The sequence below is a fragment of the Mchenga conophoros genome, linkage group LG18 (genome assembly GCF_057382185.1).
Source record: "Mchenga conophoros isolate Kocher_MC1m ecotype Shallow Benthic linkage group LG18, M_conophoros_male_GT1.1, whole genome shotgun sequence".
Lineage (NCBI taxonomy): Eukaryota > Metazoa > Chordata > Actinopteri > Cichliformes > Cichlidae > Mchenga > Mchenga conophoros.
This window is the reverse complement of record NC_140543.1, coordinates 2,713,194-2,726,909: the sequence shown is the minus strand read 5'-3', so window position 1 is coordinate 2,726,909 and position 13,716 is coordinate 2,713,194. Positions and strand designations below refer to the sequence as shown.

Here is a 13,716-nt window from a genome sequence, read left to right as displayed (position 1 = left end):
AACAAACAATGTCCCCTTGTGGGACTAATACAGGTATTTCAATCAATATAAATCTAATAAACTAATAGTTCATAAAGGACACAGACTCATTACTGTAAGATTAATTTTAATACTTTAATTGATAAATCAAAAAAAAAATGCTGGAGCTGCAACATGTTAACATGTGTCAGGGTTCCTGGGTCAACGACCCAGTGATATCAGTTTGTTCATGTTCAGTTTAGTTCGCCACATTAATGTTTTCACTTCCTGTTTTTTCCCCGTGTCAGCTTGTCTCTCGTGTCATTAGTCAGATTATGTTCAGCCCTGTACTCACCTGTTTCCAATCATTGTCAACATTCAACCTGTGTATTTAAGCCCTCTGTTTCTATTCGTTCACTGTCGTGTCATTGATGTACATCTGATATTAATGTCGTCTGTATGTTCAGTTCGTCAACCAGCCAGCCAGTCGGTCCTTTGTTCATTCGTTCAGTCAGCCAGCCATTTCCTACCCCGGAACTGTGTGTTCACTCCTTCGGCAATAAACATCCACCTTCACCTACCTGCCTGTGAGTCCAGCGTTTGGGTCCTCCTTCTCTCATCCACGACACTACTCCTGACAACATGTAGTTAACAGATTAAAATTGAGGCTCTCATATTAACAGCTAACTTTCTGATATGGTTTCCGAAAGAGACTCAGGCGCAGGCCAGGGTATTCCTTTAAGCGAAGAACAGTGCGTTTATTCACAGTGAACACAATCACCAAGTGGCTATATACAACGTGCAGGGGAAACGGGTCCGGGTCGCCAGGGTCCGTGGGAAACAGGGTTTGGGGGGGAAGGGTGCTCCACACTTTCTGTACAAAAGCTCCTCCTCAGTCACTCCTCTCATAATCCGGTTCCAAAAACGATCTAAACACAAAAGGTCGGGTTAGCGGGATAATAACAAAAGGCTTTCAAGATACAGGTTGGAAGATACACAAGTTTAAGTTTAACTGATGCTGATAGCTCAACGATCCAGCGAAGACTAGTGCAGACTCGCCATCTAAGTAGTGCAGTAATCAGCTGGGATCAGCGGCCGGTGCGGTGATGAGCAGGTGTGTGGGCCAGCAGCGGGAGCCCGCAATGAGCGTCGCCGCGGCGAGAGAGAGAGCGAGAGGGAGCAAACAAACCACAAACATATAGAGGGTCGACCAGCGGGGCACAGGGACCATGACACTTTCTATGCTGTGCTGATTTATTTGTCACAGTCTTGGTCATTTATTTTGAACTTTTTTGTGGAGGTTAAACTTTCTGTTATAAATTTACCTGTATGTGTATTTTAAATATGATCTGTGTCATTAAATGCAACAGTTTCAAATCCACCTTGAAGGCTGAGTTCTTGTTCTGAAAGATGAGGATGTGTAACTGTGACACTAGAAGAGGTGTGGATCTAATTCTCTGAACTTTCTCTAAACTTATATTTTATGTGACAGTAACTTTGTATTTTCTGTTAACAACACCAGGAGCCACTGGGATGATGTCCATTAGCTTGGATATTCTCTTCTGCCAAGACTTCTGCTGCCGTCCTTCCTCCATACCTGACAAAGACGACTGACTGTTGTGTTCTTTTCAAATCAAGTGTCCACATTATTCATCTCATCAACACAGAGATTTTTAATGAGAACATCCCACAGATGATGGTCCCACATGCTGTGATTGTTGTGTGTGACCCTGGTTGGACATCCACAGAGAAAGGTGAGTGTTATTATCTTTATTATCATATCACCACCAACATCTGGTTTTTGTGATCATTAAAATCTTCTAAAGTGTTTCAGTTACAGTGAGAACATTTGCACTAATACTGAACCATTCATTAAAATCTTTTACATGCAAAACATTTTTACGGAGCAGGTCGCTATGATCAGCCAGCAAGACGCTAAGCTGACCGTGGAGGCGAAGGCTGTCGTGAGGTGACCAAGGATCCATCCCCAGAGCTGATTGGCTGCCCCACACTTTCCACAGAGGTGGAGGCCAACCCAACCTAATATCCAGAGCTGTGAATGCCCTATCCACCTCAAAAAGTATGAGCTGGTTTAGGGCTAGGTAGCAGCCTGCGGAGTAGAGGATGGACTCAGCCTCAAAGTCCTCCTGATAGCTGTCCTCCAGTAGCCCCTGGCTGGCGAGAGAGGGAGCTGGCTACACAGCATATTGAGGACACTCTGCCATTGCCTGTGAGGCATCCACCTTCCCTACATTAGCCTTAGGCATGTCGGGAAGTGGTTGGCTGGTACGCTTAGATTAAATAAAGCGAGCACGAGCCTCTCTGGTATGTGCTGGCAATATGAAACAGTCCATGCAGGACTGCAGAGCTTCCCTTCTCTGCTTGGCATGTTCCCAACAGTGAGCATGGAGAGGGCACCGAGCACGAACTCGTGAGACTGTGAGAAAAGCTCCATGTCCACCAGAGAACTCCCACACACTGGGCAGGTGATCCACAGCGGATCCACTGGATACGTGAACCTGCGAGGCCACGAGCAATATTCCAGGGGAACGCTGGCTGCAGGACCCTCAGCAAGCACCGAGTGTGCGACCTGCAGCTAGTCACCGCAGGAGCTTTTCCATTGTGGATCGGGGCAACAGAAACTTGGGAGGCTGCTGACAAAGGCTCCCCATCACAAAGGTAATGAACACACCCCAGCCACACACAGTAATTCAATTCAATTTTATTCATATAGCGCCAAATCACAACAGAATTTCTGGTATCCGATCATCTGAACTGCTCACAGGACTGCTGGAAACAGAACCTGAACATCTCTGAGGCTCCAATTTATGCTGTGTATGCACTTTATGCTAAGTGGTCACTCACCCCACCTCTCCTCCCTCTGGTAGGTCGTCACCAATCACTGTGTTTACAGAAGATCAGCAGTTATTTTACTTACTACATTTATTATTTAACATATTGATCAGGATCATACTTTGATTATAACTTTGAATAGAAATAAAGATGATTTACTACAAGGACATAGGGAAAATAATTTTTTTACAGCCACAAATCTGGATCTAACACATGAGGCTGGATGTTAAATCCTTTTATCTGCTCAAAGATGTGATGACAGGGGAAAGTGAAGGAGACTTCAGCCTCTCTGTCTCATTTCTTCCATCAGAAACTTTTTGTGTTTTTTAATGAACTGAGATCAGATTTGTGACGGTCACTCTGATAACTGGATGTTGTTTCCCTTAAACCATTTTGCCACAGTTTCTGTACAACTGTGTGTTTAACCCAAGTGTGTTTATAACCTGAAGTTCAGCTCTTGAAGCTCTTCAGCTGCTCATGTTGCAGATCCACTGTGAGCTGAACTTCCAATGACGCCGTTAGAAAAATCAAAGTGATGTTTCAGATTAGTCAATGAGCTCATTAGTTAATAACTGTGCAAGATGGTGTTATGGTCCCCTGATCCTCTGCTGCCTACCCACCATCTATCTTTCCTTTTGTCGCCTCTGTCAGAGCGCCCCAGGGCAGCTGTGGCTACAATGTAGCTTGCCATCGCCAGTGTGTGAATGTGTGTGTGAATGGGTGAATGACTGAATGTAGTGTAAAGCACTTTGGGGTCCTATGGACTAGAAAAGCGCTATACAAATGCAGGCCATTTACCATTTACCATTTGTGTCATTGCGGTGCTGCATGGCCCACTTTCTCCTGAGATTCAGTTCACAGACAGATGTTCTGATAGTTTTCTTTACAATTTGCTGCTAGAATTCAAAATTGATTGTGTGATTAATGATGGTGAGCCAGATGGGCCAAACCATGATACTATCAGCAGCATGTTTCATTGTAGTGGTGCATCATTGATGGGATAAATGGACTGGTGCTTATATAGTGATTTTCTATTTTCATGTGGACTAAAGTAGTGGACTGACCAACAGACTGACATTAACATCAGAGCCGTGCTGCTAGTGTGGCTAAAAGAAAAGAGAAGAAGAGACAGTCATGTTGATATGAACATTAGAGAAACACATCATGGAGCTGAAATATGATCCTGCTTCCTCATTTGGACTCATTCACCTCAGCTGACACGTTCAACAGCAGACAGGTTTTTGTAGCAGTCTGTCTCACTGTGGGAGGATATGGTTACCCCATCTTTGGCTCTGGAACTAAACTGTCTGTAACAGGTAAGAACAAACATTTATTTTCCTTCAGTTGTTTTATTGTAGAAGCTGAAAATGTGTTTAAAGTCAGTTTGTGCTGCTTCAGGCTTTACATGTTAGTTTTTCATCATTAGTAGAGAATTCATCTGCAGCCATTGTTACATAAGAAAAGCTCAATAATCTCTGAAAACATGTTGAAATCTCACTGAACAACTAAAGTTATTCTTTATTTCTGCAAATATTAGTGATGTTACAAATATTTAGGATTTGATCCTCTCAGTGATTCTGCTGGTTTTTAACACAAGATCATATTTGATGTTAAAATTAAATTAATATAGATTAACAACAAATATGGTTTCAGGAAATATTTGCTTTATGTTGAGGAACAAATATTTTTTAATAGTCAAACATTCATGTAGCTGCTTCAAAAAGGTAAATAGAATTATAAAAACAGATACTGATTAGAAAACTCAGAAATGATATGACAGATAAATTTAGGATGAATTTGACATCGTTAAACTCTGATATTTATTTCTGAGATGAAGTCGTGTGTGTGGATTTGTACGTGACAATAAAAAGTTAATAATACTTAAATTTTCCAAAATACTTTAACATACAAATTTTTATTAAATATATTTTGTCATATAATTTTTATTTTTATGACTAAAAATATCATGAAGTATATCTCATATTATTGAAAAAGTTTTATTCAACATTTCAGTTTTAGTGTTTTAAAATAGTTGCTACAGTTTTTTATATGAATAAAAACATAAATTAAAATAATCACTGCATTACTTTTCCAATTTTACACAAAAATATTTAAGAATAAATTAGTCTGAAAGACAAATATGGTCTTTATGGTAAAATATATCAAAGACAAGAAGAATGGAAATTTTATCTGCTGAACTGAATTTTGTGAAATTATATTTAATTTTATTAATAGTACAAAACAATATGAAAAAAGATGAATTTATTTTTGGACAGAAGAGGATCTCTGTTAGAACTCGTGTCTAAGGACTAATAAGAAAAATACATTTTCACTTGTATAAAGACAAATGTAAATATTTTAAAATTGGACTGAACTAAATTTCTATAAAACAATAAAAAGGAAACACATGACGAATTAAACTGAAATGAATTTGACTTTAAAAACATGCTGAGTGTTCCTCATGTGAGCCATGATGACATGAGGTGATGACTGTGTTTGATATGAAGCTGAATCCAGTGTATGTAGTGAACTTTGTGCTGATGAGTAGTTTAGTGATCAGAGTCCATGTAGTTTCCAGGATCAGACTGAATGCAGTGCAGTGCTGGAAGCTGCTGCTGACTGTGTGAATGTGTGTCTGTGCTGCTTGTTGCTGCTGTCAAACTTCAGATGAGCAGGTAGTGAAGCCCGTGGTGAGCGTGTACCCAGCAGCATCCAGAGCCCACCTGGAGGGGAAGAGCTCCCTGCTGTGTGTGGCCTCAGCCATGTTTCCTCCTCTGGTCCAGTTCTCCTGGAAAAGACAGAAGAAGAACGGCGGAGAAGCGGAGGAGCTGCCCCCTGCTGAGGGAGAGCAGCTGGAGCTCAGAGAGGCGGGACGCACCATTGCCATCAGGATGGTTGATGGGAGCCATTCTGACACATATAAATACAGCTGCTGGGTGAAGCACGAGGGGGGCACAGTGGAGGCCCGAACACAACAAGGTAATGAAGGCTTGGTGACTGTGTTCAGCAGTGATTCAGCTTCATGTGGAGATGCTGTCAAAGAGAGCAGAGCAGCAGAGGACTGACATTTCTCACTGCAGCTCCAAACATTTGACTCCTTTTCTGTTTCAGAGCTTCCAGCTCCAGCAGCCTCCTGTCCTCCAGAGAGAGAGCCAGCAGACCTGCCAGCTCTGCAGCCAGCTGACTGTAAGATCACCTGCTGCCTCTCTGCATGGACAGCTCCAATGTCCAATGAGGCAGCTGGAACAAGTTTAGGCTCTTAAAGTTGCACTAATTGATCAAATCTTCATCCAACAAGCTCTGATAAAGCCACTGTACACTAGCTGCTCAGCACCAAACAGCAGACAGACCATAATATGTCAGAGATCAGTTTGTTAGCTGCTTGTGGAGTTCTTCTGCCCCCAAGTGGACACAAACACTACATCAATTCATCCACTTGAAGAAGAAGCTGTGACTGTTTCTATTTGGACTTTTTCTCCTTGATCTGAGAGGAATAACCCGACTGTCTGTCTGTCTCTTTGTGTCTGTCTGTCCTTCAGTGTCCTTCCAGTCTCAGTGCAGGGTGAAGCTGCTCTGCCTGCTGTACACAGTGCTGATAGTGAAGAGTCTGGTGTACTGCTGTGGACTCTCTCTGCTGATGATGCTCACAAACAAGGGAGCGTCCACCAACTGCACACATGCTGACTGACTGTTTCCTGCTCGCCTTTTCTCACCATCACATCTCATCAATTCATCTCATTCATCACTTTGATCACAAATGTTAGTTATGATGTGTTGAGCTTATTTTGCCTTTTTCTTCAACAGTTAGAAGATCGTCTGAAATAAATACATCTTTACATGTATTGTTGCTCTGAGTTAGAATTCTTTTTGTGCTTATTGTGACTTTTATTGTAGTAACAAAAACCATCAGGAATATTTTTATCACAAGTTTTCACTTTGATTTTCAAATGTCAAACAGTGTAGTTGTGTTTGTGTGAACAATAAAGATTTGAAGATGAAGAGTTTGATTCTACTTTCATTGTGTGATCAACAACAACCCGTGTGAGTGAAGCACAAACTGACTGTATCCAAACTTGCTCTCCTGCAGCAGACGGGCTGTGTGGGTTTCTGCTCTGCAGCCTCCACACCGTTAGCTGTGGCTTTCACTTTAATAACACAATGACAGTTACAAGCAGGAACTCTGCTTCAAGAATGATTCCAGGAAGGATCTGTGTTCTTCACCTGTGAGAGAAACAGCTCAAATCCTCAACTCACAGCTGACAAATGAACTTTAATGGAATCAAAGGAGAGACCATGAAGCCCCTGCAGTCTGCTCAGCTCCCATTTTATTACCTGAGCTGAGTTTTTCATTCTGGATATCACACACGTAAGAACAGATCAAGTCTGAACAGCAAATGTTGGAGAATCATTTTGAAGTCTTGCTAAATGTCCTTATTATTACAAAAACTACTGAATGATTCAGAAAATCCTTTCCAACAAGCAGAAATATGCAAACAAAGTAGAAACAAGGCAACATGAGTCATTCAGATGCAGATAACATATTCTCCTTATTGTGAAGAACACAGTCATGAAATCTTTCTGTGTGTCATTCATTGAGTTGAAGTGCCTAATAGAAGAGGAAGAGCAGCAATAATCAATGATAGCTGAGACATTGAGAACATGGCTGTATGCCTGCTATCATAACAGCAAACAAAGCACACAAACAGCAAACACACAATAATGTGCTCGCAGCTTGTTGTGTGTTGTGTCATTTTTGACATTTCATGAAGTCACAAAAATGTGTGCGACTCATTAAAGGAGTGTGTACGTGTCAGTCAGTGCTCTGTATTCATGTGTTCACCTCATTAAAGTCACTCAGACACTTTTCTCCTCCAAACTTACAGCACAGCTTCATATTTCACTGACTGATTCTTTCATTACATCCATTAAGGGTCACACAGTGAAATTAGTGCAAACTTACAAATGTGTTGCAACAATTTTGGCCTCCAAACTGAACTTTGAGACAAACAGTGAAGCTGTGAGCAAAAAGAGGCTCCAGTGTGTGTCATGGTGGAGGAAACTGTTGTATTCCCACATTCAAAACATGCTGATCTTATTGGATTTGTCCCTCAAAGTCTTTTTCCTCCTTTTTCTCTTCATCCAAATGTTCTAGCAGGCTGACTGTGAGTTCCTGTTGAACCTGTACAGCAGAAAGTAACAGCAGTCAGCGGCCTCCACTTGACTTCATGACTTCAACGCCTCGCACAGTCACTTTCACTTTCTTCCTTCTGTCTTTTAGTCCTAAAATGTAGAACAACACCAGATCCAAATATTTGTGTCCTTCACTCACATCTTCAAATGATCCCTTCCATATCAGAGATGATACAAAGGCAACATTTGTCTTATTTCTCTTTCAGGAATCAAAAAGTACTTTTGTACTGTTGTATAAATGTGTGTGTAAAGGTGGATGACTGCCTGCTGCAGATGAAATCTAACCATGGGTACAAATAAATGAAGCTGACGTGAAACACAGCCCTGTTTTTATTACTGTTTATAGATATTAGAATTGATGATCATCATTTGAATGATTCTTAAAAAGGCTTTAATGAATCCTTCAGTCTGAAACCAACTTGGAACAAAACACATTAGAAGATGTGGGAAAGAACCACAGTGTGCACATATTTAAACACACAACAGAACCACAGTGTGCACATATTTAAACACACAACAGAACCACAGTGTGCACATATTTAAACACACAACAGAACCACAGTGTGCACATATTTAAACACACAACAGAACCACATGTGTTTGTTTCAAATAAGATTTTTACTCTAAATGTTGTTAAATATGATTTTGTTTTTTTAACTACTTTGTGTGCAATTTATGAACTTTTAAAATATTTAACCATATTTTTTTTTTAGATTTTTCTATTTATTTATAGTTCAGTTATATTTAGTTTGTATATTTAGTGTTTTCATCACAGCTGTTAAACCACAGATAACAGTGTGTGTTAGTAAATTCACAGCAACATGAATGTTTCTGAGTGTTTGTGCATCATGTGACCCAGATTTTTGGATCTGCTGTCAGATTGAAATGAAGACGATGAAACCACAGCAGCTTCAGCTGAGCTGTCAATCAGCAGCAGCAGTCTTATCTGTGGGCCGCAGGGGCTGATGGGAGCTTTGAGGACCTGTTAGAAACCACGTGGCCCTCGTCTGATCTCACAGCTTGTCCTTGTTTGGCCTCAGCTGCATCAGAGCGCCACTTCTCCCCAGGTTCACCAGAGGAAACACCACTGCACAAAATGCTTTTCCTCCCAGCTGCTGCTCTGTGCTGTCTGTGTTCAGGTGAGTGTTTCCAGCCAATCAGGAGCCAACAAAGTCAACCTGTAACAAACACTGTCACACTAACCTTCATCTATCTGTCTGTGTCTCTACAGCACTGGTTACCATGGCAGCAGAACAGCTGATTCAGGATGATTTAACATTGACCAGGAGAGTTGGACAAAGTGTCTCCTTCAGCTGTGGAGGGACTGAACAGTGTGATCGCAACTGGATATTCTGGTACCAGAAGAAAGAAACAGAAACATTCAGAGTGATTTTTGATATTAATAAAAATAATGGTAACATAGATAGAAGTTACTCTTCTCATCCTCAGAAAGATGAATTCTCTTCTGTAAATACAAATAAAGGCTGGGAGTTAGAAGTTAAGCAAGTTAAACGCGATCATTCAGCCACCTACTACTGTAACTGTTGGAAGGATGCTCCCCACAGTGAGAAATGATCCCTGCAGCCTGAACAAAAACCAACAGATGAACAGATGTCAAACAGTGTCTGTGACAGGAAGAGAGCAGTAAACCACAGCCCAGCTTCACATGTTTCACCTCCATCTCAGAGTCACAAACATACTGAGCTCAGGGACCATTTTTATTTACTGCTGTCAGAAATTCAATTCGATTTATTTCTGTTTAAACAGATTTTTCATCCTGTTTTAAGACAGAAACAAGAGGAACAGATGACATCAAACTTCCAAATGTAAACAAATGTATCCTCAGTCCCACAAAAACATTTATTCAAAGTGAAAGAAAAACAGATTGTGTCAAACTGAGTCAAAGTCCATCCCTCATTCACAGTGTTAATGTTCTCTTCATGAAAACTCTTCCAGCAGCACTTGTTGTTTAACACCTTTCAGTACATTTAACCAGACACTTGGACTGATGTCAGGTCAGGATCTTGTCCTTCTAGCAGCGGCTCATTAGGACACTGATTTTGTTGGACACATTTCCATCAGTTTCCTGTGGATGTTTATAGAGGATGAATCAGTCACGGTGCCTCATCTTTCTGTCACCTTCTTTTCTCTCTGATAGAAAAAAACTGATTTTGTATCTGAATATGTCAAATCTGGAATCACAGGACAAGATTTCTGCTCTCTGTTTGTGCTTCTGACCAATCACATTTGAGCAGCGTTGGCTGCTTAATTTCATTTCCAGCATCGCTGCTGAAGAAGAATCAGAGTCTGACTGGATCAAACACACAGATTTAACAGCAGAAAAAGTGATTCCATGTAAAACACTCTCGTTCACCAGTTTTAACTCACATAACTTCATTTCCTCAAATTGAATCTTAGTCATTTAATCACAGGAAGTTTCTGGGATTTTCTTCCAGTCCTCCTGACAGAAATGCTGGAACTGGATCAGCTTTTATGAGTCTTTGTTCAATTTTGCTTCTCTCCATAAATTTTTACTGAACTGAGATCAGATTTGTGATGGTCGCGCTACTAACTTGACTTTGCTTTCTTTAAACTGTAGTTTTTGTCTATTTGTTCACTTCCTCACTGATGACCTTAGAACACATTAGTGTTCTTCTTCATGCCACCTTGTGAAGTAAACTTATACCTTGTCCTTGTTTCAGCATCTTCAGAAGCTCCTTTGCTGTTGTTCTGGGACTGATTTGCACTTTTCAAAACAGAGTCTGTTCATTTACAGGAGACTGAACACACATTTATGATATGACGGCCATTAGCCTGTTTGTTTTGTTTGTTTGTTTATGTGCTGAGTTTATAATTCTTGTGTTTTCATTTAGTTTTGGTTCCTGTTTTGATTTTATTATTTCTTCTAGTGTTTCTGGTGTCCTCAGTGTTTCCTCCGAGGTTAGCTGCACAGAGATAATAATAATAATATAGTAATAATAAACTTTATTTATAAAGCACACTTAAAAACCAAGGGTATGCCAAGGTGCTTAACAAGTAAGATAGAGAATAGGAGGAGGATAATAGATATAGGACCAAAGCAAGTACTAAGTATGCAAGCAGGTAGCTGTCACTGATACATAGGAAAGCAACAGGTTCAGAGCAAACAAGCATTTAAATGAGCATAAAAGTGCATGATATAAAATCATAAAAGAAATATTAACTAGAGGGAAAGGCAAGATTGAATAAGTGGGTTTTTAGTCGTGATTTGAACAGTGCAATGGAATCAGATGCGCGGAGGTCGAGAGGAAGGTTATTCCACAGTCCCGGGGCAGCCAGAGCAAACGCACGGTCACCCGGGACTTCAGCCGAGATCTGGGTCGGGTCAGAAGTAGTTGAGTGGCAGAGCTAAGTGTTCTAGCAGGAGTATGTGATTTGAGAAGTTCACTAAGATAACTTGGCGCTAATTTATTAATAGTTTTGAATGTAAGGAGTAATATTTTAAATTGAATACGGTACTTTATGGGCAGCCAATGGAAGCTAGCTAGAACAGGAGTAATAGGGCAAAATTTCCTGGTACCAGTCCAGAGGCGGGCTGCTGCATTTTGGACTGTTTGCAGTCTAAGAAGAAGAGAAGAAGGAAGACCGTAGTACAAAGAGTTAGAGTAATCCAACCTGGAGGTCACAAAAGCGTGAATAAGCTTCTCCAGGTCCTCATGCAGAACATAATGCCTAGCCTTAGAGATAAGGCGCAGTTGGTGGAAGCTAGATCTCACTACAGCAGACACTTGCTTATCGAGTTTGAGCGAGCTATCCAGCAGTGCACCCAAGTTACTGACATAGTCACAGGAAGAGCTAGCAAAGAACCCAGGGCAGCACCGAGCTGGGCACGAGGGATTTTACTGTTGAACACCACAATCTCAGTCTTCTTATCATTCAAAACAAGAGAATTACTCAGGAACCGATCTTTGACCTCCTGCATGCATCTAGACAACTAAAAGGAAAAAAAGGGAAAAAACAAAAAAAACGTAGCACAAGGATGGTTTGTATTATAGTTATGAGACCCTTCAGATTTACAGAGAATAGCAGCAACAGCCTTCACTGTTTTATAAGACACTAGTTCAGATCAGACAGACGAGCCACTCACTGTTGTCAGGTTGTGTTGTGAAAGGACAGCCCGTCACATCCTCCTCTCCTGTCACTCCACAGCCTGCCTGTTCAGAGAACCTGTAATATTATCACATGAACTATTACAGTGGAGCCTGAACCCACAGTGGGTGGAGCTCTACAGCCAGATGTGAACAGATGTGATGTTTACTGAGTGGCCCTCTGGCAACAACATATGCATCTCTTACATTTGCTCACAGTTTGTACAATGAAGGATGAAAACTAGGAATGATGTGTGCTCCTCGTGATGATAATTGTTTTTAACCATAAAAGGTGATATTGTTCAAGAGTAATGGAACAGGAGCGCTGAGGCTTCAGAACTATATGAATCCTCATTTTTTTAAGATTTCTTCAGCATTAAAGTAATCCAGTGACAGCTGTCAGTGCACATGAGTGAATTTACCCTGACTAAAGAAATCACTGTGAGCCTGAATGCTGATTAAAGTCAGTGCTGTAGTTCTGACATTAGCTCTGCTGCTCTGACTGAACTGAACTGAAGGATGTTCAGACCTGCAGCTGAACATGAGGCACTGAAACGTTTATATGAGAAACAGAAAAGTCACCGATCAGTCTCTGACTAACGTTACTGTACTTTTATTATGAGTGTTAGACTGTAAGAGCGACAGGCTGGACTCTCCTTCAGCTCCTGTGCAGAACTGATTATTAAATATAAACAGCAGCATGTTTCTGCCTCCACATCTGTAAGGACAGTAGCACCAAACTTGCACTTCAATAATCCCTCATTAATCATTAACAGCAGATTAAACAGTTTGAACTGAAGATGAATCACTGAGGACTGAAAATGTTCTCACAGTGTTCTTCACTCACAGACTGTAACATCAGCTCCAGTTTCTGATGTGTTTGTTACTGACACAGCTGATGTCCACAAAATACAAGAAACACCATTAAAATAACAAAGCCCAACATTGATGCACTGGAACATATTACAGACGTTTGTGTCACAGTACGGCTGTGTGCAGGCAAAAGTAGGACCCAAACGCAAACTCACAGAGACAAAAGGTAAACTCAAAAAACACAGCTTTATTGCTGGCGTGGAGTGGGACACGAAAAACAATACAAAATAGACTAAACTGGGAAAACTAAAGCACAGGGAGCCACAGGGAAAAATCACACAGCTATGGTGGAGACTACAACACTGACAAAGAGAAACACAGGGCTTAAATACACAGAGGGATAACGAGGGAATGAGACACAGAAGGAGGGCACAGCTGGGAGAAATCAGGACTGGACGAGACAGAGACGCAAAACTAGAAACACTCACATGAGGCATGGACCTTCAGAGTAAAACAGGAAGTATCACACAGAGACGCGAACTAGACACAGTGGAGACAGCAACTAAGAAACAGAGACAAACCATAAGGCAGAGGTCTAAGAACCAAAATACACAGAGGGAAATACTCAGCTTTGAACACAAGAGACTAGACTAGAGGGAGTAACAAAAGACCAACCATGAGAACATAATGCACAATGCAGGGTGACAGAAAACAAGAAACTCAAACATGCAAAGACACACCATAAACAGAACAGAGGGGGCACAGAGAGACATGA

The 13,716-nt window shown here is 41.0% G+C and overlaps 1 protein-coding gene across 1 annotated transcript; it reads left to right on the top strand.

The window, feature by feature from the left end:
• Positions 1-3,783: 3,783 nt before the first annotated feature.
• On the top strand, positions 3,784-6,875 carry LOC146552865 (immunoglobulin lambda-1 light chain-like). The gene is made up of 4 exons (XM_085254410.1): positions 3,784-4,127; positions 5,479-5,790; positions 5,923-5,997; positions 6,351-6,875. Exons 1-4 carry the CDS (start codon positions 3,989-3,991, stop codon positions 6,497-6,499), a joined length of 675 nt encoding a protein of 224 aa, XP_085110536.1. The 5' UTR covers positions 3,784-3,988; the 3' UTR covers positions 6,500-6,875.
• The last annotated feature ends 6,841 nt before the right edge of the window (positions 6,876-13,716 follow it).

What these genes read in the sequence shown, in the direction of transcription:
- LOC146552865 (XM_085254410.1), top strand. Translation starts at nt 3,989, where the DNA reads ATGATCCTGCTTCCTCATTTGGACTCATTCACCTCAGCTGACACGTTC. An exon ending in AACTAAACTGTCTGTAACAG is followed by an intron (nt 4,128 to 5,478) that starts GTAAGAACAAAC and finishes GTCAAACTTCAG; the next exon opens with ATGAGCAGGTAGTGAAGCCC. An exon ending in AGCTCTGCAGCCAGCTGACT is followed by an intron (nt 5,998 to 6,350) that starts GTAAGATCACCT and finishes TCTGTCCTTCAG; the next exon opens with TGTCCTTCCAGTCTCAGTGC.